Source organism: Syngnathoides biaculeatus, chromosome 22 (genome assembly GCF_019802595.1).
Source record: "Syngnathoides biaculeatus isolate LvHL_M chromosome 22, ASM1980259v1, whole genome shotgun sequence".
In the NCBI taxonomy this organism is placed as follows: domain Eukaryota; kingdom Metazoa; phylum Chordata; class Actinopteri; order Syngnathiformes; family Syngnathidae; genus Syngnathoides; species Syngnathoides biaculeatus.
Window position 1 is genome coordinate 8,038,907 of NC_084661.1, and position 26,895 is coordinate 8,065,801.

General features: G+C 41.8%; 2 protein-coding genes across 11 annotated transcripts; one reads left to right on the forward strand and one right to left on the reverse strand.

Moving 5' to 3' along the window:
* Nucleotides 1-1,974: 1,974 nt before the first annotated feature.
* zc3h7bb (zinc finger CCCH-type containing 7Bb) lies at nucleotides 1,975-18,621 on the reverse strand. 5 transcript variants are annotated; one of them, XM_061810282.1, is made up of 21 exons: nucleotides 18,555-18,621; nucleotides 16,353-16,414; nucleotides 13,663-13,699; nucleotides 13,122-13,319; nucleotides 12,853-13,011; nucleotides 12,613-12,750; nucleotides 10,893-10,935; nucleotides 10,574-10,806; nucleotides 9,996-10,287; nucleotides 7,435-7,493; nucleotides 7,202-7,301; nucleotides 6,936-7,097; nucleotides 6,651-6,856; nucleotides 6,457-6,557; nucleotides 6,194-6,375; nucleotides 5,681-5,760; nucleotides 4,957-5,222; nucleotides 4,773-4,878; nucleotides 3,694-3,802; nucleotides 2,648-2,781; nucleotides 1,975-2,337 (listed from the first exon to the last, which is right to left on the reverse strand). In XM_061810282.1, exons 2-21 carry the CDS (start codon nucleotides 16,409-16,411, stop codon nucleotides 2,302-2,304), a joined length of 2,700 nt encoding a protein of 899 aa, XP_061666266.1. In that variant the 5' UTR covers nucleotides 16,412-16,414; nucleotides 18,555-18,621; the 3' UTR covers nucleotides 1,975-2,301. The 5 variants fall into 5 exon arrangements, with proteins under 5 accessions (XP_061666266.1, XP_061666262.1, XP_061666261.1 ...); XM_061810278.1 differs by lacking the exon at nucleotides 18,555-18,621 and adding an exon at nucleotides 17,530-17,616 and having other exon boundaries at nucleotides 10,574-10,803; XM_061810277.1 differs by lacking the exon at nucleotides 18,555-18,621 and adding an exon at nucleotides 17,530-17,615.
* rangap1b (Ran GTPase activating protein 1b) lies at nucleotides 16,641-26,870 on the forward strand. 6 transcript variants are annotated; one of them, XM_061810285.1, is made up of 16 exons: nucleotides 16,641-16,659; nucleotides 18,591-18,707; nucleotides 18,786-18,913; nucleotides 19,652-19,711; nucleotides 19,826-20,005; nucleotides 20,073-20,207; nucleotides 20,507-20,665; nucleotides 20,749-20,862; nucleotides 22,412-22,511; nucleotides 22,601-22,685; nucleotides 22,808-22,973; nucleotides 23,306-23,386; nucleotides 23,465-23,567; nucleotides 23,671-23,759; nucleotides 25,762-25,883; nucleotides 25,959-26,870. In XM_061810285.1, exons 1-16 carry the CDS (start codon nucleotides 16,647-16,649, stop codon nucleotides 26,035-26,037), a joined length of 1,731 nt encoding a protein of 576 aa, XP_061666269.1. In that variant the 5' UTR covers nucleotides 16,641-16,646; the 3' UTR covers nucleotides 26,038-26,870. The 6 variants fall into 6 exon arrangements, with proteins under 6 accessions (XP_061666269.1, XP_061666272.1, XP_061666271.1 ...); XM_061810288.1 differs by lacking the exon at nucleotides 16,641-16,659 and adding an exon at nucleotides 16,726-16,859; XM_061810287.1 differs by lacking the exon at nucleotides 16,641-16,659 and adding an exon at nucleotides 17,495-17,631.
* The last annotated feature ends 25 nt before the right edge of the window (nucleotides 26,871-26,895 follow it).

Below are 26,895 nucleotides of genomic sequence, written 5' to 3' on the forward strand. Positions count from 1 at the left end.
AGAGAGAAAACCATCATGATCTTATGAGTTATTTTTAAAATTTGAGCTGACAACTTACTAACTACCGCACTTATCAAAATGACATTGGAATTGGCTTCCTGAAAAGTATTTGTGCTGAATCGGTTTGATTTGAGTTTCATTTAAAATCCAAGAATCTCTCTCCTGCAGCCTTGTAATTTATTGAGAAGCACCTGTACGCATCCGAGCAAGATTCCCAGACCGATTGTTGTCTGGCAAAGTCCTTTAGAGCCAAAATGGCACAGCACAGGCAGTGAGCAAATTAACTTCGCCAGTCACGTGGCGAGCAAAACACTCACTACATTCTTAACAGCTACCCTTAGGTCTACAGAAATAGATTATAGCATTAGGACGTCCGTTTTGATGTCTGCTTACTGCCTCCCCAAAGGGCCGCATACACAGACGCGTATATACTGTTATTATAGTCATACATGATACATATATAGGTATACATTGCAATAAATGTACATATAATTGATAGCATATAGAAGAGAAATAGTCAATAGCAATCGTTATCATATTCATAATACTAAGGGTAGTAGTAGTAGTAATAATACGATTCCTCAAAGAAGCTAAACGGTGGGCTGTTCCAGGTGGGGGCTCATTGGCACAGCTAACGATGCTTATTACAACGTACACACATTACAGTGTGGAGCACTTAAGTGGGCAAATTCATCCGTTTCAGCTGCGACCCCATCAATTCTCTGAAACAACCCACACAGAAGGAAAAATTACAACGTAAAAAGAAATATATATATATATATATATTTTTTTTTTAAATCACTATCATAATGTAGTTCAGCAATACATGTCATATAGCAATACCGCAATAAAAGAAAGTTCTATGATCCAAACAGTTTTCTGGTTATATATTTATTAAGCTTGGTTGCTAAGTTATCAATTATTAGTAGTATAACATTATGTAAAAATGGCATATGTTTTAAATATTGACATAATCCTTGGTGCCTGATTGTAATAAAGGCTTGAATGGGATCGCAGGCAGATAATCCTCTGTGTGTGTCTGTGTGTATGCATGCGTTTTGTCCGTAGGCACAAAAAAAAAAAAAAAAACCCTGAACCCCCAACTCTTCTTCTTTCAACCATCAAGACCACAAAGCAGGAGGAAATAACAGCCCCAGTAGGACTGAAAGTGTCAACTGCCATTACTTATAAACTAGCTTCAATTTTCTAACGCAAAATATATTCATTTGGTTGAATCATTTAAATTCATTTCGTCTTCTTAGCCTTTAACAACAGAAGTCTTCTGCACGGGCAACATTGACACCGTGATTAAGTCCAACTCAGATCATTATTTCGTATACGAAAATTCCTCTCTTTATATTTTTAATTCTGGTGATGTGTACATGAATCGATTTATCTGCCAAGTTGTTTTCAGTAGAATTAAACCACCTGTGTTGTGTGTGTGTGTGTGTGTGCGCGCGCGCTCTAGCCACCTCTCAGTTGGGGAAGAGGGGGAAACCCTTAATTTGTTCATGATTTTAGAAATGTCAAGACTTACACACTTCGACAACAGCGCTTTTTTTTTCTCACAGATTGATGGATTTTCCCCATTTTAAAGGCCTGTACAGGCATTACATTCAAAGTGCTCTACCAATATGGCAGACAATATCACGAGGAAGTACAACTCCCGATGAAAACAAAAACATTTCGACCCACAGAGGCAGAGAGTAGGATTTCATCACACTGCAGCTCAATGAAGCTTGTCCACCAGACCCCTCTTTTGTTGTTTTTTTTAACTGATGCAAATTTGTTTGTCAACAAAACATCACCAACACAGTGAGCGTTTTATTTATTGGCACAGAACGTTGTTGCATTGAAGTGCCATTCTTCAAGATTATTTGCCATTATTGCCAAGCAAAACATAGGAATCGCGGCCAGCGCGCTCATTTGAGAATTGCTCTTGTGCTGCGAGGACTCAAACCTCCCAAAAAAACAGGAGGTGTCTGGTGGACACGCACTTTCAGTCCTATGTACTTCATGATTATTACTTTAGTCAACAATAAATGTGTCCTGCAGTACAATCTGACAGAGGGGGAACCTCGAGGTACTGAGGAAACAAAGCTTCTTCAAAGAGGTGATTGATGGCTGAGATTTGTGGCTCGTGTTGTGTAAATGTGTGAGTGTGTGTTCATGTGCGTGCTGTGTTTACATCAGGCCCCACAAGGCAAGAGATCAACTGAGATGACGGGCTGCTCAATTGAAGCCGGTGCGGCCGGCTGGTCGGTCTCCGGTCACCGTCGGCAACACTGCGACGATGCGCTCTCAGAGATCATCCCCGTCCGACAACCGCCGGCCACCCTGGAAGCGTACACACCACCACGTTACATTTTTTGCCCGGTCAACAGCAGCTTTTGGTTGGTTGATTCATCTAGATGTGATACGACAATGAAAATCCAGTAAGTCTTCGTCAAACTTCATCCTATCAGGTGAGAATTTTTTTTTGTCAATTTTGAACAGGCATGACACATGACCTTGTAGGCTGTTTGCCTCTGAATAACATCTAATGAGAAAATTTGTAGCCATGCTAATTACACTCACAATAATTGCAAATAATGAGTTGCTCAATGTGAAGTAGGCACCAAGATAGTGATGGCGAATAATTACTCACCATGCTTTCACTGTAGTCCGCTGTTATGGTGACCTGCTTGTCCTCTGGAGGTGGGGTCACTGCAGTATTGTCTGTGCGCCTACTCTGATTGGTAAGCTGCAGCCACAGCTCGTACATCTGTTGCATGTCTCTCACTGGAAAGAGTGATTTAAAAAAAAAAGAAAAAAATTGGTAAGCGTGATCTCACATAGCGACAATCACTGTTGTCTAGGACTGAATTGTTAGAGGAGGTCCAATTAACAGGGTATGACTAAAAGAAATATATACTCCTGGATGAATACTCCCACAAAGTACCGTAATTTCTCATATTATAATGCCTCCTGAAGTATAATGTGCACCCCCAAATTTGACCCCCCCCCCCAAAAAAAAAAAAAAAAAAAAAAAAAAAAAAAAAAATCACCACCAATGTGCTCCTACCCATATGCTCAAAATATTAGAAGTAATCTGTATTTATATTTTATCTTTGTACTTGTATTTTTTTCAAAAAAGTGTCTGTACAACAATCATTAATAATAATCATTGTACATGTTCTGATGTAGCAGTAATGTAATCTCGGGACAGGCCATAGCATGCGCTTGTCCTGGTCCCTGTAAATTGAAAACAAACACACGGGCAGACGTTTCTGATCTTTGGTTCAGTACCAACAAGTATGCTACGCTAACGATCGTAAAATGCAAGCTCCCAGAGGAGCTCAGAGAGCTCAGGTTGGGGGCGTACATTACCATAATATATATAAATGTTTAACATAAGACATCGAATATCAAATCAAAATGTATATGTATACCTTTTTTAACACTCTTTGGACCTGTATACGACTATACAATGTGATTCTATTTTTTATTTTTCATCTATTAATAAATATAATGTGCTCTATTAACTTTTTAAAAATATTTTGGGAAAATTTTGCGCATTATTTTTGAGAAATTGCGGAAAATCAAACTATAGTGATACACTGACTTACTTTGGTGCATTCGTAAGTCAGTACCACTGTATGTGGCTTATAAAGGCAACACATCCATGTACGTATCAGTGAAAGTGTATCTTACAACTGTTGTTTTTCATGTACGTCCAGACGTCTCGCTCCTCCAGGCTGTGGGCAAACGAGCAGTTGCCAATATAATGGCATTTTTTCTGCTTCATCACGTGTACACACATCTGGATGAAACACCAGCAGAAGAAAAAAAACATTTGAGTTACCTTGTTATGAAATGCACTACAGAAATACATTTGCTTTGCTTTACATTACCACACTTCTTCCTTTAGTCACGTTCAAACTGTTAAGCATATTACCAACATTTTACATTTTAACAGATTGTAAAAATGTGACAGGCCCCATACAGAACGAGGGGCGTGGAGAACAAGCATGTTCTTTCTGCTATTAAAGTGTGTGGCACTCAAGCAGACTAACATGTATGCACGTGTGGACCATCTCCAACATGTGTTTCTGCCCACAAATCACATAGTTGTTGTACTACCAAGGTTGACCCGTGAGAGGCAGAATGGCGTCATAAGGCATCTAGACTGCACGGGGGACAATTTAAAATGCGTAGGAGTACTTGGAAAATTCCATAAATATGGTGGCCAGATGTTACACTGCAACAACTTGTCACTGCCAGAAGCGTAAGCATCAGATTGTCTCCAAATTGGCGATTATTCCACTTCACATTGTCTGTGGCACAGCTGTCGTCGTGTTGACCACATACAAGGATCGCATATATTGAACAGGTTTAACATTTAAGTTTCTGAAGAAGATCGGTGGAAGTCATTATTCCGTTATCCCATCACACCAAAGTATAATTTCTCAGGATAATATTTTGGAAACATCCATTAATCAGGCCTTTGCTGACTGAGCACAATAGAGCGAAGATTAAAAAAAAAAAAAAAAATTGTGTACCTGCTTTCGCTTTGGCTTGATCAGTGATTATTGTAACTCACAAAGCTTTACTAGCACTGTTACACTGCAATTCAACTGCTCCAAAGTCGGAAATAAATGTGTGCAAACTGAACAGCAACCAACAAATTAAAAAAAGATGCTGACTGTGCCTCTGGCTGTCACCGGGCCTCGGCACGTGAGAGGAGAACAGGCTCCACACTGGGACAGCCGAGGGGCGGTGCGAGCACTTACATCATATTGCTGTGGATAGGTGCGGGAGAAGGGGAGAGGTCGAACAACAACCCATTTCTTCTTCTCAAAGGATTTCACCAGCAAGACTCGCCGCTCCTTTGTCCAGCTGGCAAACACAATATACATGTCACATGGCTTATTGCTTCAGGGGAGACACCATTGCGCGCTTTAAGCACGGCCCCACCTATGTCGTGCTTTGGCAGTGCAGTACTTGAGGTTCTTGTCAGGCTCGTTCACCTGTCCCTCTCGCCAGCACTGGCCGCACACAAACTTCATTTTCAGGTTGAGGGAACGGCCCCGCCCGGCGCCGCCTCCTAGTGCTCCTACACCCAGCCCTCCCAGAGAAGGGACGCCACCCCCGCCGACGCCGTCTCCTCCTCCGACGCCGCCTGCTCCAACCCCCATTCCCCCAACAGGCATGCTGCTGCTTGGGTGGGGAAAATGGATGGGCTGGAATGATACAAAGGAAGTTAATTACAAAGGATGAATGTTTAAAGCGAAGGGGTGTAGTTTTAACTACTTATAGTAAAATACAGGGGGTCCTAAATTTATCCAACCTTCCCAAAAATCGAGATTATGAACAGTGCACAATGTAAGAATCTTATCGGCATGTAGCATAAGAAGGCATTCTGTTACCGCCACACTTAATGTCTAAATGGAAGGCAATGACTTGGAAATATTTTTTTTATACAAATGCATACTGTAATTATGACATTTCAGTGTAACAAACAGCATTCAAGTTTCCCCAGTGGTGTAAGAATTCCTTAACAAGAAGGCAGGTTTTAAATATTTATTGGGAAGGTAATTTCACCACTGCATACAAACAAGGGTTATGTTGCTCCTGTAGGAAAAGAACTGCAGTGTAAACTGAGAACCACTGTACCGTTGCATTTCTATTTCCAGCCTACCTTCTGTTGCTTCTGTGCATTCTGCTCTAGTCTCTGCCAATGTCTTTTGGACTCCTGCACCATCTCTTCATGGGTAATGCCTGAAGGAAATATGAGGGACATAGTAGGCTGTCGGTTTTTGCTGCTGGATGGGAATCTAGTATGACACAAATAATTCAACAACCAAGGCTAACAACGTTAAACAAAAAGTTCTGGGAGTATCTACATGCCAATCAAGTGTGAAATCAAACAACCGTGTAAATCTTTTGCCATCTCCCCATTTTTCTTTTTTTCTTTCAGTAAGCAATTTTACACTTCTGCTCCACCATTTCCTAGTAGTTCCATCGTTGTTTATCATGATAATAAAATTTGAACTTTCCATCAGGACCTCTGCTTACAAAATTAATCAGTTCCGGAAGTCGTTTTGCAACGTTAATCTTTTGTGAGTAGAAGCGCATTTTACATGTAAATAGCCTAATCCCTAACCCGTTATGTGGCTAAACAGAGTAAATAAAGTGCACATTGTTACCTTACCTGTGTCTTGTTGAAGTACCCAACATTTGAGTTCTATGACAGAGTGGGCAAAAGAGCAGCTGTCCTCACGCTGGCAGCCGTAGCGAACCTCGTGGCGGCAGACATCAAACTGGCAAAGGGGGTGGAGAGGGCGCACTTTGCTGTAGCGCACGTTTGCTGACCGCACCACATGCACCAGGCACCTGCAATCAAATTAGATTAGGCTGTCATCTCCGTTGTGCCATATGACAAAAAAAAAAAAGTTTGAAAAGCACAAATCTCACTTATTGTCATCAAATGGGTGTCGAGCTGTGAGGTTGGAACAAACTGCCAAGTTTTCTTTGCTGCGCTTGCTTATGATACGGGGCTTACTATCAAAACATTCCTACAGAAAGAACAAATACATACAAATAAGTCTTCCTACAACGCTTTTTCCTTAAACAGAAAGAGAAGGGCCTTCCAGACTGACTGATCTTACCTCACAGAGGAACATGAACATGCCCATGTGGAGCTGCAGCAGCCTGGTGACACTGAGTGCGCGTCTTTCCGTGCTCCCCAGAGGGTCGAAGAGCAGTTCTCGGCTCAGTGCGCCCTTCCGCTCCTGTGTCCATACATCAATTTCCTCCTGGCAGTATGCAAAGGTACAGTTCTCACCATATTGGCACTCCTGGCGTTCCTGCACTTCTGTAGAACCAAAAAAAGGGGAATATGTAAGGCATTATGCACAATGCACCCGCACTTCATTGAAAATCTGAACACACACCTTTACAAAGTACAAAGGCCCCTAAGAAGTTGTTCCGCGCAGGCCGGGGGCGAATCCTCTTCCAGGTGGGGTCATCTGTGCTTTTCAGGCGACACAGGAGGACATCCCTTTTGCATCGATGTGCTGCTTCTGGCTGATATTTGTAGTCCATGACCCGCGGTCCTGTAAACAAGTGGAAAACAGCGTCAAATGTACGTACATATAGAAAAATATTACAACTCCAAGAAATTAATGCACATTAAAGTTAACAATAATGGTCTATTAACCTATTCGACTGTAACAGGCATGACAGGCCTGACGGAAATCGTGTGTACCAGCCAGAGGATTCCTGGACAGCATTGAGAGGTTTGTTCCTGCTGGACCATTCTGGAGAAGAAACCATGCATTAAAACCTACATGTGAAAATTTTTTCCCGAATCAAATGGAAAGTGATGAACAATAATGGGCTTACCAAGACGTTTTTCTACACAAATGACAGATACGCAAACATTTAACTCACTGCTTGTGCAGAGCCGTGGTTGCGCATCCCAGGGATGAAGCTGTGACACACTCGTCCCCCTAAAAGACCAGAAACATACTGAATGTTTTCTGAATTGGTCAGGTATAATCATCAGGAACAAGTTTTTTCATTTTTAATCCATAGGGTTTAATATGATGTTGGTGCACTCTTTGTAGCTATAACAATGTCAATTCTTCAGGGAAACCTCTCCACAGAGCTAAGGAATGTGTTTGTGGGAATCTTTGATCATTCTTCCAGAACTGCATTAGTGTGATCATACAGTGATGTTGGAAAAGAAACTCCAAGCTCCATGTCTCTGTTGTAACTCATCCCAAAGATGTTCTATCCTGTGGAGGTCAGGACTCTGTGCAAACCAGTCAAGTTCATCCACTCTAAACTCTGTCACAGTGTCTTTATGGTAACTGCTTTGTGCACTGATCCATAAGCTACAGTGCCCCTCCATAATTATTGGCACCCCCGGTTAAGATGTGTTAAAAGCCTTAAAAGAAATTCAGTGTTTATTGCAGAAGAATACTGTCACGCTGAAAATTGTAGGAAAATGTAACCTTCAACTCAAATGAATTGTAAGAAAATAAAAAAATCCCTGACTAAAAAAATAATTTTTCTTTAAATCACCTGTTCCACAATTATTGGCACCGTTAACAATTCCCAGGAAATAGAAGCATTTCTCTCATTTCTACAGTAGTTTACAAAGTTTACCAGAGTATGTAGGAACATTTAATTAGTAATTCATCACTTCCTGTTTCCCTGAGGTATAAATATGACGTGACACAGAGGCCATTTCTCTTATCCCCTCTTAAACATGGGAAAGCCAAAGGAACACAGCATACAAGTGAGGCAGATGTGCGTCGACCTTCACAGGTCAGGCAGAGGCTACAAGAAGGTTGCCACTCAACTGCAGCAGCCCATACCCACTGTGAGAGGAATAATTAAGAAGTTCAAAACAACTGGAACAGTGGTAAACAAGCCTGGACGAGGACCCAAGTTTATTTTGCCACCACGCCAAGTGAGGAGGATGGTAAGAGAAATCAAAAGAGCGCCAAAGCTCACTGTTGCAGAATTACAACAAATGGTAGCATCCTGGGGTCACAAAGTCTCCAAATCAACCATGAGGTGTTTTCTACACGCCAACAAGCTGTTTGGGAGGCATGCACAGAGAAAACCTTTCCTTACTCACAATCATAAACGCAAACGTATGGAGTTCACCAAGCAGTATTGGGGCTTCAACTGGGACCGTGTGCTTTGATTAGATGAGACCAAGATTGAGCTTTTTGGCAACAAACATTCTAAGTGGGTCTGGCGTGCCACGAAAGATGCGCATGTTGAAAAGCACCTCGTACCCACTGTGAAGTATGGGGGTGGGTCAGTCATGCTGTAGGGCTGTTTCGCTTCCAAAAACCCTGGGAACCATTATGTGCATGGCATCATGAATGCATTGAAAAAACAGGACATCTGTTGCCCTCTGCCCAAAAACTTCAAGATGGGTCATCACTGGCTCTTTCAGGTAGACAATGACCCTAAACATATATCCAAATCTACACAGAAATGGTTCACCAGACACAAAATCAAGCTCCTACCGTGGCCATCTCAGTCCCCGGACTGCAACCCCATTGAAAACCTGTGGGGTGAGCTGAAGAGGAGAGTACAGAGGAGGGGACCCAAGTCTCTGGGTGATTTAGAGAGATTCTGCAAAGAGGAATGGCTGAAGATCCCTCTTTCTGTCTTTTCCCATCTTGTGAAACATTATAGGAGAAGATTAGGTGCTGTTTTGTTGGCAAAAGGGGGTTGTACAAAGTATTAACACAAGGGGTGCTAATAATTGTGACACACATTATTTGATGTCAAATAATAATTTCTCTATGTGGGATTTTTTTTTCCCCACTGAATAAATGCACTTGTATTGAAGGTTGTATTTTTCTCTTTTTTTTCAATTTAGGTCCCATATTATTTCGAAAAAAATGATTAGAGGCTAAAAAACACATCTTAACCAGGGGTGCCAGTAATTGTGGAGGGCACTGTATGTTAAAACTAGAAATGTTCCAACAAAGTTGGGAACATGGAATTGTCCAAAACATTGGTTCTTTAGTTCCAGGATTCAGCATACCAAAAGCTTTTGGACAATTAATTGCTCCCACCTTTGTGTGAAGAGTTTGGGTAAACAGTTACATCTATGAGTAATTTACAGTATTCAATTAACACACCATGCATGTTTTTGGAATGTGCAAGAAAACCAGAGTACCTGGAGAAAACTCACACAGGCATAAGGAGAAAATGCAAACTCCAAACAGGCAAAGCACGATTTTGAATCCGGGTCCCCAGAACTATGAGGCCGATGTGCTAACCAGTCGTCCACAAACTTAAATCACGTAGACTTATTTTAACCAAGCATAAAACAGTCGAAAAGAAATTTATTTTGATGGCATGGGACCTTAATGAACATTCCCTGATTTATGTGTAGTTTACTTATCATGTATCATGTATCATATTGTATCATGTATCATATTGTGAAGAATGACTGATTGGCCAAAACTTTCACTCACCAGGGAGAGTGTACTCTGATAAAGAGTCTAGTCCACCAGAAATGACTCCAGTTTTCCCCTCTCCATCCATGGCTCCGCTTGCGAAGCCTCCCAGAGCGTCCTGCGCTTGGGCAGAGTCCTGGTCTCGCTGGGCCAGCGGCGAGTAAGCCTCTAGAGGGGGAAGGTCACTGATGGAGGAGCCGAAGAAGGTGGGGGCGAGCTGGGCTGATGGGGCGGGGAGGTTGGGGGAATAAGGAGGACGTAGCCCCACTGCTGTGTTTGGAAGATTAGTGGGGATGGCGCCTACTGGACCCTGGACCGGAACATAAGTGGATAACAGAGGCTATCATTATTATAATCTGAACAGCAAACACGAAATCTGACCCTTTGGAATTTTTTTTCATAGGTCAATGCTTCAGGTATGTTGATTTAGAAAATAAAAGTGATCCAACTTTTGGTTTTATAACACCAATCAAAACAATTATTGCATTTCCCATTTTTTTCCTTCTTTGGCTACATAACTATAGTCACAAATGAAAGGTGGTTTACTATGTTACTTTCACACGCTGTAACAATTAGAAATTAAAATAGAATCCCACCTCACTGACTTTCTTGGGAATGCATTCCAGGAGACTGTTGATCTCATCCTTGATTACGCTGCTGCATTCGTCCATATGTTCAGACACAGGCACAGAGTACGGCATCGGCGCAAGGGACTGGCTACCGGGGCTTTCGGTTAGCTCTGTGCACGGTGTCAGGACTGAGGGATCGTCACTGACGGGGATGGGCGTCGCCAGAGGTGCAGGGATGCACTGAGCATTAGACAGGTCTGCTTAGGGTGTGCGAAAGAATGATGTGACAAGAAATGAATGAGGGGATCAAACCTTAGAACGTACATTCACAGAAATTGTGTCATACCTGGTCCCATGTCACCCAGAGATTCCATCCCATTGGAGGACAGCTTAAAAAAAATAGTTTTGTAGAATTACATGACTAGTGAAAGAACTTCCAAATCAAAGACACTATGAAGAGGTTCCCTCCGGCCACTAGGCGTCACTAATGGATTAGTTCTGGTTCAAGAGTCTGAGACAGTTGTCAGCCATTTTGCTTGTCTCCTCCCTTAAAGTGTGTATGTGTAATTTCTAACACAAATAATCTTATCTAGACGAAAATATATGTTCAACTGTTCCACAAAATGCATATCTTGTTTGATGTTCTTACCCAAAAATATAAGTGCATATGAATTAAAGTCCTCAAAATTTGACCTTGTTTCTCTTACCTGCAAAATGAGTCATTTAGTGGATGGACCTCTGACCTCACAAAATCTGTGGGCTGTTTTGGAACGACGATAAGATGGGAGTCAATTGTATTTTAAGCATTTAGTGCCCAAACAAAAGGCCAGGATACTGACTTTCAGCTTTCGGCATAAAATTTTGCAGGTCTGCTCATGTCATCTTGGGAATATTGTGACAAAAATGGGGTTTGGACAGGTGTGGGTACTGTCTGGTTATGGCATCAGTTTACCATGTGAAATTATATTTATGGTGAAGTCAGTTATGACCAGCTATAGCCCTAAAAAAATGTGGCAACATTTTAAATGGATTACGTTCATTAAAATCCTCATTTGTGAAAATATACCAACTTGGACTATGTTATCGGCTTGTGTGTGTTTTGGTGCTATAATAAGTATTTTAGATGCAAAGTAGTTGTTGCGGTTGTCGTGTACCAAATCACTAAATACATGGTGTTTGCATAATTTCAAAACAAGACCAAAAACTTTGTGTATACGTTCAGAATATTGAAGCCTTTACTATTTATCAGCTTCTGATTAACTAAACCAAACAAGAACTTCCCAAACGTTTACCAGTCGATATTTCCAACATGAAGCAAATCCTCCACGATGGGTCTGACTGCTGTCAGCTTCTTCATTGCCAGCTACTTCGTCTGAATTCGAACGTGTGTGCTGTCCGACTGGCTCAAATTGATAACCTTTTAACGGCTTCATAAAGCACGTATTCGTCACCGTCTTCGTGGGACTCTTCAGAATAATGTTCATCGCTCAAATTATTGGAAAATTCATCGGCGTTCTTAGTGTATTCCCACGGGATCCATGTTGTTGTCACAACGTTCCACGTCACGCCCCGGATCGGCTTTTTCCGCGACGTTTCAGTACTTTTCCGGCGGATACGGCAATGTGCGATCATTTGTTGCACATAATCGAAAAATAATGTTTCCTTCATAACGGATTTAAGATTCGTATTCAGCATAAAAACTGTATTATAATAGCAAAGAGGTGCATTGGGGTCCTGACATACACTTAAAACATATCACAGCAGTTTCATTAGTCTGCTTACATTATTACTGTAAGTCGGCATAGATAATTCTTATATTTGTATTATAATATTGTTGTTACCTTTCTGGTTACTGTCAGAACCCTTACCATATATTTAGAAAATGGTTGTTAAAAACCTAGACCACATATGTTGTTGTGCCTTTACATTCTCATTTTCATTCTTTTTAAACAGATAATTTGACATCGAGGAGTGTGTTTCTTCAAAGAGTATAAAACTCATTCCAGCCAGTGTGTATGACACTTCTAACTATAGCATCAACGATCTGTGACATTGAAAACGCACACCTCTCCAGTGGGTGGGGATGTCTCTCCAAGACTCTCTCCCTCTGTGGTTGTGGACTCTGTCTGGCTGATGTAGGCTTTACGGCCCTTTAGGCCCAGCTTGTTGGCCAAATCCCGAGCCAGATCACACACCTGCCTGTCCTATAAAGAAAAAACAAAATACAAATATATAGTTCCCCTCCCCCCAAAAAAAAAAAAAAAGAGAGAGAGAGAGAATTGGGAATTGATGAGTTAATTACATACATGTGGTTCCGTGAGCAGACATTTGGTGCCGCACTCGTAGGCCTCTCTGAGTCGTCCCATTTCCCTCAGGCAGAGTGCCTTGCGGTAGAGAGCCCTGCGGCTGCCTTCAGACACAAACAGCGCACTCTCACAGTCCTGAACGCCACGCTCAAAGTCCCTCTGCACAGAGAGCAAAAAAAGAAGCATTTAGGTTACCAAGAGTTGGGATGTGGTTGACACTGTACTATACAATATAATACAAGATAATTTGCAAGAGCAGTATTCCTCACAATGTGGTAGAAGGCGGCAGCCCGGTTGACGTAGAGACTCTTCAGCAGATCGAGGGGAATGACCAGGGCCTCAGCCTGGCCATAACGGGCAACACTGATCCCTTCTCCGTACTGTTGGGTTGCTTGGCGGTAGTCGCCATCTCGGAAGCAGGAGTTCCCCTCATCCAGGAGGTTACACACTAACTGGATCAGGAAACCCTGAAAGACAAGTGAAAAATGGCATCATGAAACTAGAACAGCACTTCCAAATTGTATTACATGGTTGATACCTCTTGTACCTAAAAATGTAATGTAAAATTGCACGTAATACAACAAACAAAGAAAATGCAGTCATAAGTTAAAACAGCAAAATACAATCATGCACGTGACAAATGGATGCCACACCGCTCCAAAAATTCTGGACTTAGGACTTGTGTTCTGTAATTCTTGAGCAAGGTTGGTAACACAAACTGACCCTAAAACATTTGATGCTAAATATAAGGTCATGAACAAGTCAAAAATACATTCTAAAACAAATGAATAGAAAAGGAAATAACCAAACCTCATAATTCTCTGGCTCTGGGAAAGGCAATGAAGACCTGTAAACAGATAACATAAGTGAACACTGTAGTCTCAATTACAAAAGGGGCATCTAACTATTATTTTTTATACATCCACTTTATTTTCTGTAATGAAACTTAACATTAAGGGTTTGAAATACTCCCCTCGCCCCCCCAAAAAATTGGATGGCATATATTGCGATTCGGCGGAACGGTGGTTCAGTTGGAAAGCTCTGAAGTCCCGGGTTCAATCCCGGCCCCGCCTGTGTGGAGTTTGCATGTTCTCCCTGTGCCTGCGTGGGTTTTCTCCGGGAACTCCGGTTTCCTCCCACATCCCAAAAACATGCAACATAAATTGGACACTCTAAATGCCCCTAGGTGTGATTGTGAGTGCGGCTGTTTGTCTCGATCTGCCCTGGGATTGGCTGGCAACCAGTTCAGGGTGTACCCCGCCTCCTGCCCGTTGACAGCAGGGATAGCAGCTAAGAAAATGAATGGATGGATATTGCGATTTAAATTTCTTGTGGTATATCAATTGCTGGGTTGCTTAACATATCTAGATGTAAATAATATTAAACAAAAGCTGGAATTCTGTATGTTTCTCTCTTTCATCTTCTGAGCTGAAACCCAAATGTCTTCATTTTGGAACACAAAGCAATTGACCTTGGCCTTCTAATACATTTGGAAATGATTATATAGAAGATATATTTTGACCTTTCGAACATTTTATGTATAGAGGGATATTCCCTTGTGGGAAAGCAGAAATCTTGTTGTAGCAACCCTGCATGCTGTTCATTAGTCTATGGTAGGGGTGCCCAGACTTTTTTTACCCCAAGATCTACTTCTCAAGCACTCAGCCTCTCGCAATCGACATTTTTTTTAACTATCTGAGTTTACGTTGATGATCACTAAATGCCATACAAATGAAAATGGACACCTGGGCTGTGTCACTCACGTCAGTGGATTCGTCCATCTGCACTGAGAAACACAATCTCCAATGTCCTTCCACATATCAGCCATGGCTTCACGGCGCCATGTAACTGTACTCTTTTACAGCTGCCGAGATTTTATTGAAGAACATATTACTATTATTGAAGAACGCCTTTTTTGCCATGTTGGAAGGACTTTTTGTTATTAACGATGATGTGACAAACCCAGAAATGATGCTTCCGTGGCGGCTTTCGCTGTTGAACTATATTGTGTGAAAAGTGACTGCTGTGTGGCCATTTGGGATTTTAGTTCGTCCACTTTTCTCATTCTCAGTTTGCTTTTCGGTAAAATGTCGGTGTCGTATTTTCCATAAACAGTTCTAAAATGCCACGACATCTGCCAGTGTAGTGAAATGTGAGGGAAACGCGCTTCGAAAATGACATTGTTAAAAAGTTGGCCACCTCCCATTCCGTATGAAAGTTATACGTTTTTGTCTTCTTTACTGCAGCATCCATACTTGTGTTTGATAAGATTTCTTAAGCGAGAGCTTAAAATAGGAGACAACTCATTGACAGAGTGTTTTCCTGTACTCCCGTTGTTTGCATGTGCATGGTGAGCTAAAGTTAAAAAAAAAAAAAAGAATACAGCTGATGTCTTTTTTTTTTCTCGGCAGACCTTCACGATCGAAACTGCCGCAGTCGATCGCGATCAACGCATTGAGCACCCCTGGTCTATGGTTTCCCAATATTTCTATGAGTGCGCTCATCATTTTTTTTTCCTCCTCCAAGGGGTGAGCATGATAAAATATCATGCCTGTAGTAGCCAGGAAGCGGGAATGTTGGCTGACTGTTCAATGTGGATGCTCCGTTTGTTTGGTTTTACGACATAGTATTTCATCAAATAAATTTAAGAAATTTATACTCAGCTATGAGCAGAACAAGTTAGCATGCAGTGATCTCCATAAGAAAATACAGACATTCCCTGTTATTTGACAGCTCTCGCCTGTTTACCTCTGCTTGCCACACATTTTCATTTCTGTTTTAAGGCCACACTGTTTTTGTTAACTTACAAGACCTCAAAAATTCAATCTAGGTTTTGAGACCTGCTCACCCCTTACAAAAAGGTTTTACTTACTGTAAACTTTAAAATCATACATTGCATATTGGACTTTGAGAAGAGCATCTCCAAAGACCACATTTTAGGTCGGATTTGGTGATGCAAAACCAGATGAACTCTTTGAAACCCAGACATTTGTTTTTAATTTTTTGGTTTGACTCAGTCCAGACAATGTCGTCACAAGAACTTAAAAATATAGAAATTGTGTCCAGAATTTGTTTGACTCAACATTTACACTTTTTTTTTTGTTCCAATGAAAGGTGTGTAGTGCAACTCCAAATTCTGCAACAATCCAGTCACATTTCTGAAGACAGCTTGAAGCCACTTTAAACTCTTGACAGGGCTTTTACATGTAAATCCATCCATTTTCTACAGCGCATATCCTGATTAAAGTCACTGGAGGGCTACACACTGAACTGGTCACCAGCCCAGCTACAGGCCACATGCAGACAAAAAAAATATCCACACTGGGTTTCACTATGGACAAGTTAGTCTTCAATGGCCCTCACGTAAATCTTTGGAATGTGGGGAGAATCTGGAGTACCTGAGAACATCCCAAGCATGAAAAGATGTACTCTCCACACAAGTGCTTCAGATCTGTACTGCTAACCACTAAGTAACCGTGCTGCACTATTGTTTTACTTACTGAATAAAACTCATTGCTTTCTGGATTTCCTCTCTTCTCTTCAGCCTATCTGGGTCCATTGCCTGGAGATGGAAGCAAAAGGAAAGTTTATTTATTTTCACAACGGTATCCAAGACAAGTTCAGGCAGTGTCATCATTTTCACACATGAAATCGCCAGTGTCACAGTAAATTGCTCGACGTGACATGGTTGTTAAAAATGTCAATATTGTTGGCTGCCCCCATGCATAGGCCTACCGTAAACACGCAGGAGAAATGGTGCTACCTCGGTTACAAACACCACGATGACTTACAAGATGAAACGATGTGGTAAACACTCTTAATTAAAAAAGGACATTGAACACACGTGCGACATATTTGATGTATAAACTACATCGCGTTGTTAATCACAGTGAACCCCGAAGGTTAGCACTGTGGTTACGCTAACTTGCGTCAATGTAGTCCGGCAAAAGCTGCTCCAATTGGACCTTACGCCGACAAAACTGACTTTAAATAATCATCACCGTTGGGTTAGTCGATATTAATATGACAGCAAAGCCAAGAGATGTTATAGTTGGCTGCTAATGCTAGTAATGCTAACGCTAACGTGACCACCCAGAGATATATTAAACTTGCTTTTCGAACTGTACACTTATTTATATTTATGTGGTTAACATCATATCGTCTAATGTCCATTTTATACTCATGCTGACTCCAGGCCTGTATATTTAACAGCAGAAGATGAGTTAGCGATAACCGAGTAGCTGGCGAGTGTGAATTTTTTTAAAGCACAACTCACCTCACAGTTAAGTTTCAAGCGTTTCGGATCACTAATAACTTCACGATGCGTTAAAGAGGATAAAGATGGGTGGAAAGAGACAACTTGCAGTCACTACCCAGGCAGCATATTTGTAAATTTGATGCTCTTGTCATTGATTTGTAGACGGAGCACGAGTTATTGTTTTTTCTTTACGAGCTACAGCTGCTGCTGTACTGCTTGCTGGCTGAATGTTAGCCTCCTCGGTGCTAGCTGTTTTGGCTAGTGCAGTAGTATTGGCAACAAGTTTCAAGCGAAGAGCGGCCAACAAGGGGCACAAAAGTCGCCTTGTTTTATATAGGCTATGTTTGGAATCATACACTCATCTATCCATCTATCATCTTTTATATCAACTAAGGGGTCATTTGGCCCTGGTCACTCACCCAGGCCATGTTTGCCATGGGTGGCTCTACTAGGGGCGTGAAGCCACAGAAAACTTGGCTCCTGGGATCTTTGGGATACGCAAACCCCTCCACCACGATAAGGTGACGGCTCCAGGAGGGGCATCATTTTACAGATACCGAGTGACCCAGTGAAATGAAGTAGCTATCTTGAACTGAAATTATGACTAATCATAATCAAATTATGTGTATTTTGAACTTTAACGCCAGACGAATTGAAATGAAAATATCTGTAGTGAGAATGGCAAAAGTGACATAATTTGTCCTCATTGATTCTATTTTCTATGTTGCAATTTTACTTGGACAAGGCACAACTGACGTCTCTTTGTCGTAGTTCGACTAGTCACAATTACAGATATCTCGAATGAAAATCTGAACTATTCAAAATGTAGTTCTGACTGTCAGTAAGACGTTGTTTATATCTACAATGCTAAATCTGATCGTTAAACGTGGCTTAAAAGCATCGTTTTAGGACCACCTGAAAGTGCGTGTGACGTCATGGTGAAACTTTTTCTATTTAACACACTTGACAAAATACGGTTGTGTAAATAGGAATTCATTCCATGTATATAGCAGTGAACGTGGCAAAATTTAACATTTCAAATGAATTAAGTTGCGTCAGCGTCTCAGGCTAGTGTGACGTAAGCCAGCCCAGAGTAAACCCGGAAGGTGTGACGTCATCCTCCGAACAAACGGCGTGTTTCTTCGCGATCAATTGCGTGGAATTCGCTCTCGGCGGTAATATCATTCTGTTCCCTTACACCTGCTTATACCATATTATTTATTATTTCTTCTTGGTTCAGGCTGAACATGCATACGAAGAAGCACGTTGCTTATTGGGCTGTTGATAATACCAGTGTACCACCTGCTAGCTCAGATTGAGCTAAACCCCAAGTCGTCTTTGTTCTTAGTTTTGTAATTTTTCGCGTCGGTTGCACGTATGAGAAACGTGAGCTATTCATTTGAACGTCCCTTCGGCGGTTACGCTCACGTTGTTCGAAACTTACCTATAATGACCTATTGGTTGTTGGATGTCTCCCTAGACCTCATGGCTTCAGATGACATTGCCCAGCTGGTTCATGCGCTTTCAAAGACGCATTTAGGGGATGGAGAGCTAAGCTATAAAGGCTTGGGACTGAAGCTGGACAAGGCAGAGTCAGGTGTGGTTGCCCGGTAGCGCCCATTCATGTCAATCAAATGCTCCCCTTTTCATTCCTTGACCACTTGTGCGCCTGCAGTGGAACGACTGGTGCAGGAGATAGAACAGTACCAGGATTTGAGAGCTTTGCGCTTGGAGGGTAACACCTTGGGTGTGGACGCAGCCAGAGCCATTGCCAAGGTGCTGGAAACCAAACAACAGCTCCAGGTATACATTTTTCTACACAAAGGCCCTCGAATGACACTGTTATTACCCTAAGGGGTGTATTTTGCCCATCTCCTGTTGAATAAGTCAATAAATCCATAAAAAAACAAGTGAAAATGTGTGCCTACAATTTCCCATCCCTCTATAATACATGACATATATATGTGATCATAAATTAATTGGATAACACATTGTATGAAAGTGTTAATTTCAGTCCAGTATTTCAACACAAAATTGAAAGTGATATCCTAAGGAACGGCATAACAAAGTGAATCATTAAATCCATGAGATAAACCCCGTAGCTCAGTGGTTAGAGCATTGGTTTGGTTGTGGGTTTATATCCCACTGGGCCTCCACTCCCTGAGAAGGGTTGCTTCAGGAAGGGCATCCGGCATAAAAATTGTGCCAAACAAATATGTACGTTCATCTGAGATGACACGCTGTGGTGACCCCGAAAGGGACAAGCCGTAAGAAAGAATCATGTAAGAAGCCCAATTTCTACCTAATCTCTACATTAAAAATGTTTATGTAGTACTCAAAATTCTCGAAAAAAGTGAGTTTGGGGTTTTCATTTACTGCAAGATATGGTCATTGAAAGTAAATAAGATTTCATCTTGAAATATTCTATTCTTAGGACTCTTCAATTGAATTACTGAAATTAAGTTTTATATAGTTGTATCACTTTTCTCCATTTTCCTTGTTAGTTTTCTTGCAATAATAGTGTTTTTTTTTTTTTTAAAGAGATGTTACTGGAGTGATCTTTTCACTGGAAGACTGCGCTCTGAAATCCCAATGGCCCTGGTGAGAAGTACACCCGTTCATGACTGTCTGAAGAAAAAGTTGCTGATCTTATGAGCTTACATGGAAAGTACAAGTAAGACCAAGTAAAAGTAATTCCTTTTAATGCTTTTCCAGAAATCATTGGGGAGTGGATTAATGACCGCCGGGGCCCGTCTGACGGTGCTGGACTTAAGCGACAACGCTTTCGGTCCAGATGGTGTAAAGGGGATCGACCAGCTGCTGAGAAACACCGCCTGCCACACCCTGAGGGAACTGAGGCTGAATAACTGTGGAATGGGAATCGGAGGCGGAAAGGTGAGCTCGGAAGATGATGATAATTGATGGTGGAGCTCATGATGAAGATACTGTGTATTCTCTGCAGATCTTAGCTGAAGCACTGACTGAGTGTCATAGACAGTCATCAGCTGAGAGAACGCCACTCACACTGAGAGTATTTGTTGCTGGGAGGAACCGCTTGGAAAACGAAGGAGCCACTGCCTTGGCCAAGGCCTTTCAGGTAAAAATATGTGCATTAGAGACTGGCCTAAGTTCGCAAGAGTTTGCATATTCTCCCTAAGCTTGCCGGGTTTGCCTCGGGCACTCCGGATTCTTCCCACATCCCCAAAAATACGTTTTATTCATTAAAGACTCGAAATCATTCACTGAAATTATTTTGATCTGAATTCAGTTTGTTTCTTAGTTTGGTTAATATTGCAAAAGAAAGGTGGAATATTGAAAACATAACTATGAAGTTTGACGATCTTGCGACGACAATAATGTATCCTTTATTAATTCCTTTGAACCCAACACTTTCAGTTGATGGGCAGCCTAGAGGAGGTCCACATGCCCCAGAACGGGATCAACCATGCAGGGGTGACAGCTTTAGCTTCAGCGCTGCGGCACAACAAAGATCTCCGCGTGCTCGACCTCAACGACAACATCTTCACAAAGAGGGGAACGCTGGCTATGGCTCAAGTGAGGCCTCTTGACTGAATCCCAGTACATTCATCAGACAAAAATATATGACAGTGGTTCTCTATTAATATTGCTCCCAACAGGCTTTGGGACACTTGAGGAATGTCCAAGTGATCAACTTTGGTGATTGCCTGGTCCGTTGCGAAGGTGCCATCGCCCTGGCAGCAGTCCTCAGAGAAGGGTTGCCGGTCCTCAAAGTCAGTCCACTTTTTTTTTTTTTTTGTCTTCAGTATTTTGTATTTCACTTTGGTAAATTACAACCTCTTACAAATGACATTTTCAATTGGAATATTCTCAGAATTATTTTTTGCTTTGGAACAGTACGTAAAGGTCTATTGACACGTAGGGCATGATTTTTAGTATATTTTTAATAATTGGAAAAAAAAAGAGGCAGCCAGAATAGACCCATCCTTTTTTTCACCACACCTCATGATGTTGTCGTATATGGATTTTTGTATCTCCCGCCATGAAAATCCTCTTGAGGCATTCGTTTTGGAGAAGAAGCAGAAAGTGTTTTTTTTCCAAACGCCCACACTAGCGGGTTTGTGTGTTTATACAAGTTTTACCAGCGGGAGAGTAGCTGTTTTTTTCCTGCGTGTTAGCCAAAATGGGGTCTCGTTGTATTGCTGGATATTGCTCGAACACTCGGGAGGATGGATTCAGTCTTCAGACGTTTCCAAAAGACCTGGTTCGTCGTGAAAAATGGATTGCACAGGCGCAAAGGGCGAGAGATTTGTGGTTTCCAAATGACAGATCGGTGTGTGTATCGAGCTATTAAAAAAAAAAAATAGTTGGGGGACGACGACGTAATCCTCTCTGAAGTAACAAAAAATCCGCGTCATAATAACTTAATAAAGTACGTAAGTCAGGGGTGCTAAATGTGTCATCACTCGTCGTTCACCACCGCCTCGGAGGTGGATCAGCCAGTTTGGTTGCGTGCGGCAGGAGAAAGGAGCTCCCCCAACCCCACCGGCTTGTTATTTTGCCCGGCATGGGTCCTCCTTAGTACATTACATACTGTCGGGGAGTCTGTTGTTAGAAGTGATCTGCATATCATCTAAATATGGCTCGAAACGATAGGGTAATATTGCCCCGGTCACTTCACTCGATTGTGAGATGTTCTCTTCTTCGAAAAGAGCTTCCGTGTCAGAAGGGGCATCTGAAAAATCCGAAAATCTCTGTTGTTCGTCTCCCATAGCAGGTGACACAACATGTTCTCAATGGCGAGTGTCCCAGTGTCACATCTGCTGATGACGTTGCAGGCAATATGGCTACCACTTGGATGTCGAGTGAGACTTCCACAACTTTGCGCATGAATGAAACGCTCTCCGCTCTTTTTTTTTTTTTTGTATAGACATTGACGTGAATCATATTATATGTAACAATATCAATTTTAAAATGTATTCAGGGATGTCGGTAGACCTTTAAGAACAGAACACAAACCTCTATATAAAATTTAAAAAAATATATACAAAAAGTTTTCTCCTGGTACTTGCCTGCCTCCCATATTCCCCCAAAATGCATTCTTGCTTTTTTGAAGATTCTGTTTTGTGATTGTCTGGCGACCAATCAAGCTCAGCCCTGATTTTAATGAGGAAAAGTTGTAGAGACTGTAGTAAGACCTACAGTACTCGCCACACAACATCAACATGTTGACTCAAGAACTAGATATTAGAGATTTTAATAAAGTCTGTGAATGCCTTTTTCAGGTCATTTATTATGTAATTCTGTCATGTCTGCCAATAGGAGCTGAATTTGTCATTCGGTGAGATTACAGAGGCGGCAGCCCTGGTGGTGGCTCAGGCGCTTGTGGACAAGCCTCACATGGAGAAAGTGGATCTGAATGGTAGACACATTAACCCTGAAACAACCAAGGCAAAGGGAATTATTTCATTTATTTACTCAGTGCGACATCTCCGTGTCTGACCATGACAGGGAACTGCCTGGGCGAGGAGGGTTGTGAGGCCCTCAGGGAAGCTATGGAGGCCCAAGACAAAGCAGACATGCTGGGCTCACTTAGGTAAAATTCAGATTTTTGTATACACTGTAGAATCAATTAAAATAACTGGAAGAAAGAAAACTCCGGAAGAATTGTAGTTCGCTTTGAGTTATTTTGATTCCAACTTTTTTTTTCTTTTGTAGTGACGACGAGGGAGAACCTGATGAAGAGGATGATGATGATGACGAGGGAGAACATGAAAATGACGATGACGCGAGTATCGGATATGACGCTTGCAATGAGGAGGAGTTTGTGAAAGAAAATGGAATGACGGCAAATGAAGAGAGTCCTTCTAAATCCCAGTGTCCTGTACGATGACAAAACCAACAGTTCTTTTACAAACACACTCTTGCCTAGTCTGAAAATAATCAGTTTATTACTGGGGTTTTCGTTTTTGTATAACTGGATCATAATCAGAGGGTTTTGATATTTTGGTTACCTGTTCCACATGAGAGGGTCACAGTATTAGAAATATCTCTGGTTATTATGGAGTGCAGTTCACTTTATCCTCAATGATAAACTGTTAAATGGATATTAGACGTACACAACGGAGCATTTTTAAAGGCAGATATAACCCAATGTACAAAACGACGTGGCATGTGTGTGTATATAAAGAACTGCTGTTTTGTGTGGTACCGTAGGAGGTCTTATCTTTCCTTCAATGCCCGTCTGCCGAGAAGCTTCTCCAGCTGGGAGAAATGAGGAGACATCTGCTACCAGAGGTAGGTGGCTAGGGGGGGAATACCCACAGCTTGGCACTGATTCAGTGCACACATGACTATATTCTTTCCTTGCACCAGGTGAATATTTTGTATCCACACAAGGCTGTCGATGTCCTTCTCAAAGTGGCTTCTTTGTACAGCGAGGAACCAGTGGCAAAGACGACAGTCTTGGAAACCTTCGGTAAGTACTAAGATGGTACTTTGAGGATGAAATGCGCAATAGATCTGGCACCACTTAGCCTCTGTCTTCTATAAGATCTAATGGATTAGTTTCTGTCCCACAGACATGCTGTTGAGGAAGCTTCTCTCCAGTTCAACTCTCCAGGCTTACATCACCTTCTCCACACTGCTAGTCCACATAGGAGTCCTTAAGGTACCACTGCAGCCCCCTCCCATACTTACGGTCCCTTATTTTAACAAGAAAAATGCGTTTGGATGACTTTTGTGAGAGGGGAAAACTATTAAAGCTGTCTGAAGGAGACAGTAATTTGGTACACCACTAGAACCAAATAAGAATTGTTAAGGCCCAAGTGTCATCCCTATAAACATTCTAAAATAGATTTTGTAATGAAAAATACATATAACATTATTCACTTCAATGTCTATATGAAAAAATAAATGTGAGCGGAGAGCGTGTCATCTATGCGCAAAGTTCCAGAAGTGTCATTATACGCTACGCAACTGTTCACCATATTGGCTGCATCCTCCATCCTCCGTCGCCAATTAAAACATGCGGTGCGTCCTAACTATGGGAGACAAATGTGCCCCTTCTGACACGGAACCTCTTTTCGAAAAGGAGAACACCACACAACCGACTGAAGTTACCGAGGCAATATTACACTATTGTTTTGAGCCCTCGGGGCAATATTACACTATTGTTTCGAGCCATATTCAGATGATATGCGATCACGGCAAAACTGCATCCCCGTCCGATCCACTTCCGCGGCGGAGATGAGCCATCGCGGCTCATCGCAGCCGGCCGGTGTGGCTTATGACGGAGCCGAGCCGTACTGCTTTAGGGGGTTGTTCATAGCCGCCGCAGTACGAGATGAACACCCTCGGTGTTTTACTGCGCGCACATGGCTGTGTGAGGCATTCTTGGCCGGGTTCTTCAGATTCGCCCCCGTCTGCGCAGCAGCCCGACGCCGTCCGACGCACACATCGACATATTTCGTACGCAGATCTTTTGTTACATTATGAGAGACCAATTACGTGGTCCACCCCAAACTATTATTTTTTTTAGTAGCTGTAAACACACCTACCTGTTATTTGGAACCCACAAAGCTCTCATCCTCTGCACCCGTGCAATCCATTTTTCACAATGAACAGGGTCTCTTGCAAACTTATGAAGGGTAAATCCATTCTCCCGAGTGTTCAAGCAATGTCCACCAATGCAATGAGCCGTTATTTTGGCTAACATAAAGGAATAACGACCCACCTTCCCGGAGGTAAAACTAATGGAAACAAATTAATCCACTTGGGGGTGCCGCTGTCCTTTACGTCACTTCCTGCTTCTTCTCGAAAACAAATCCCTCAAGAGGATTTTCATGGCGGGAGTTACAAAAAGCTGTATACATCAAAATCATGTTTTGTGGTGAAAAAACGCATGGGCCCATATTGGCTGACATTTTTTCATTAATAACATACTAAAAGTCATCCATTTCATGACAGTAGCCCTATAAAGACATCCATCAATTCATTTTCAATAGTGCTCATTCGTCCTCATTAGGGTCCACAGTGAGCTGGAGCCTTTCCCATCTCATTTTGGGTGATTTTACACCACGCATTGGTCGTCTCCTAAACACAGAGCACATACTGTAGTATAGACATTGTGGAATGCAATAATGAAGCCTACGGGCAATTTAGTCTGGAATTTGGGATGAAGCTGGAGTACAAGAAGGGAAAAACATGCAAATTCACGACAAGAAGTCAGGAGCCAAGATTCAAACCATGAACCTCAGAACTGTGAGCCCGATGTGCCAACCACTGGTTCGCATGTCTCCCTCAAGGAGATTTTTTTTTTTTAAATCAGTTCAAAGGTGTCTTTATAAGATGGTATGTGGCATTATTTTATCAAAACACACCAAGGATCAATATTTGCTGCCCTGCCTGTTCACAATTAGCCATTCATTTTTTTCACCTATTGTACTCCCTCTTTTGCTTTGTATCGCTTTTGAAATGCCCTCTGATGCCACAAGATGGCCCCAAATAACTGTCAAATAGAAAAGTTGTGCTGTGGCACTATCTTGTGACATTTGTAGAGAAGCCCTGATTGATTCCCAATGACCTGTTGTGTTGAATCTAATACAATCCCTCACTTCAGATGAGTATACTTTTGCATTTACTTTCCTTGTATTTCCACTCATGTGTTTCAGGGAGAAGGGAAGAGGAAAAAGGTGCCGCTAGTACCGGGCCACTTGTTGTGTTTGGAGCATGCAGTCCAGCAGGACTACTTAGCCCAGCACTACGCTTCACTGGTTCACACCATCCTGTCCAAGTAGGAACGACACCTTTACAAATGCAACACTAGCGTTATGCAGTGTTTATTCACTGCAACACTGCAACTTTGCAGGAACCTCGAGGCTCTCAAGTCATGCAGCAGCAGTGTGGAGAGGTTAAATTCCGCACTTGAGAAGCGATGCCTTGACTAACCCCGATTAACCACCATCCAGATACACACTGGGATAGATTTCCTCCAAAACAAACGCTTCTACAACCACTGTTTGCCACTCATTTGTACATTTCTAAGGCTGTCCAGCATCTCCTCATTTTAATGTTTTATTTTTTCTACAATTTATATTTTTATAGAAAATACAAAGATAACAAAACAGAGATGGAGTTGTTGGGGCGAGATGGAAGTTTACAGTAAACTGGCAGCTTTTTGTTCTGTTTTGGAAGCATGCACTTTTATACCAATTCAAAAAGGGATTTGTCTCATTCATTCAGGCATATCTTATGCTGAATGCACTAGAATTGTACAATGAAAACTGGTCTTTATTCTTTTGGTGTCTACTGTTTGAAAAAATTAAAGGACCAATTTGCACTGCAAGTCGCAATGCTCAGTTGCAATAAAATGTCAATATTAATACTTTACCGCATCCATTGACAATTGGTTTACAATCTGAACATAAATGGACTTCATGTGGGTGGGTTTCAATTCACGCAGTCATAATAACGCTCACAAAATATACAGAAGTGCGTCACTTGATCCAGCCCTAAAGAAAACAATGACACTGTTCAAATGCATTTAGATTTTTCTCCTTGCTCATTCAATGTTTGAAGCTGTTGACCGGACACCATGACGACATTTTGTCATTCATCATCAAGCTTAATGAGAAAAAGTCACATGATCCTCTTTGACTCTCGTGTGCAATTCCATAGTTACCTCATACATTATTATATGTATTACATATTTGAGCATTCAAAGTTAACACTAATAGCTTTGACAGTAATGCATCTTGAGTTTACTGAATTTTTACAAATAAAATGCTTCCAACAAACCTGACTGG

Excerpts from the sequence above, each read along its gene's own strand:
- zc3h7bb (XM_061810277.1), bottom strand. Across the intron at positions 10,807-10,892 it reads TCTGGGTGACATGGGACCAG|CAGACCTGTCTAATGCTCAG; the intron begins GTATGACACAAT and ends GCACACCCTAAG. Across the intron at positions 2,338-2,647 it reads CGGACTACAGTGAAAGCATG|GGTGGCCGGCGGTTGTCGGA; the intron begins GTGAGTAATTAT and ends GTACGCTTCCAG.
- rangap1b (XM_061810285.1), top strand. Across the intron at positions 22,686-22,807 it reads GACATGCTGGGCTCACTTAG|TGACGACGAGGGAGAACCTG; the intron begins GTAAAATTCAGA and ends TTTCTTTTGTAG. Across the intron at positions 22,974-23,305 it reads CTTCTAAATCCCAGTGTCCT|GAGGTCTTATCTTTCCTTCA; the intron begins GTACGATGACAA and ends GTGGTACCGTAG.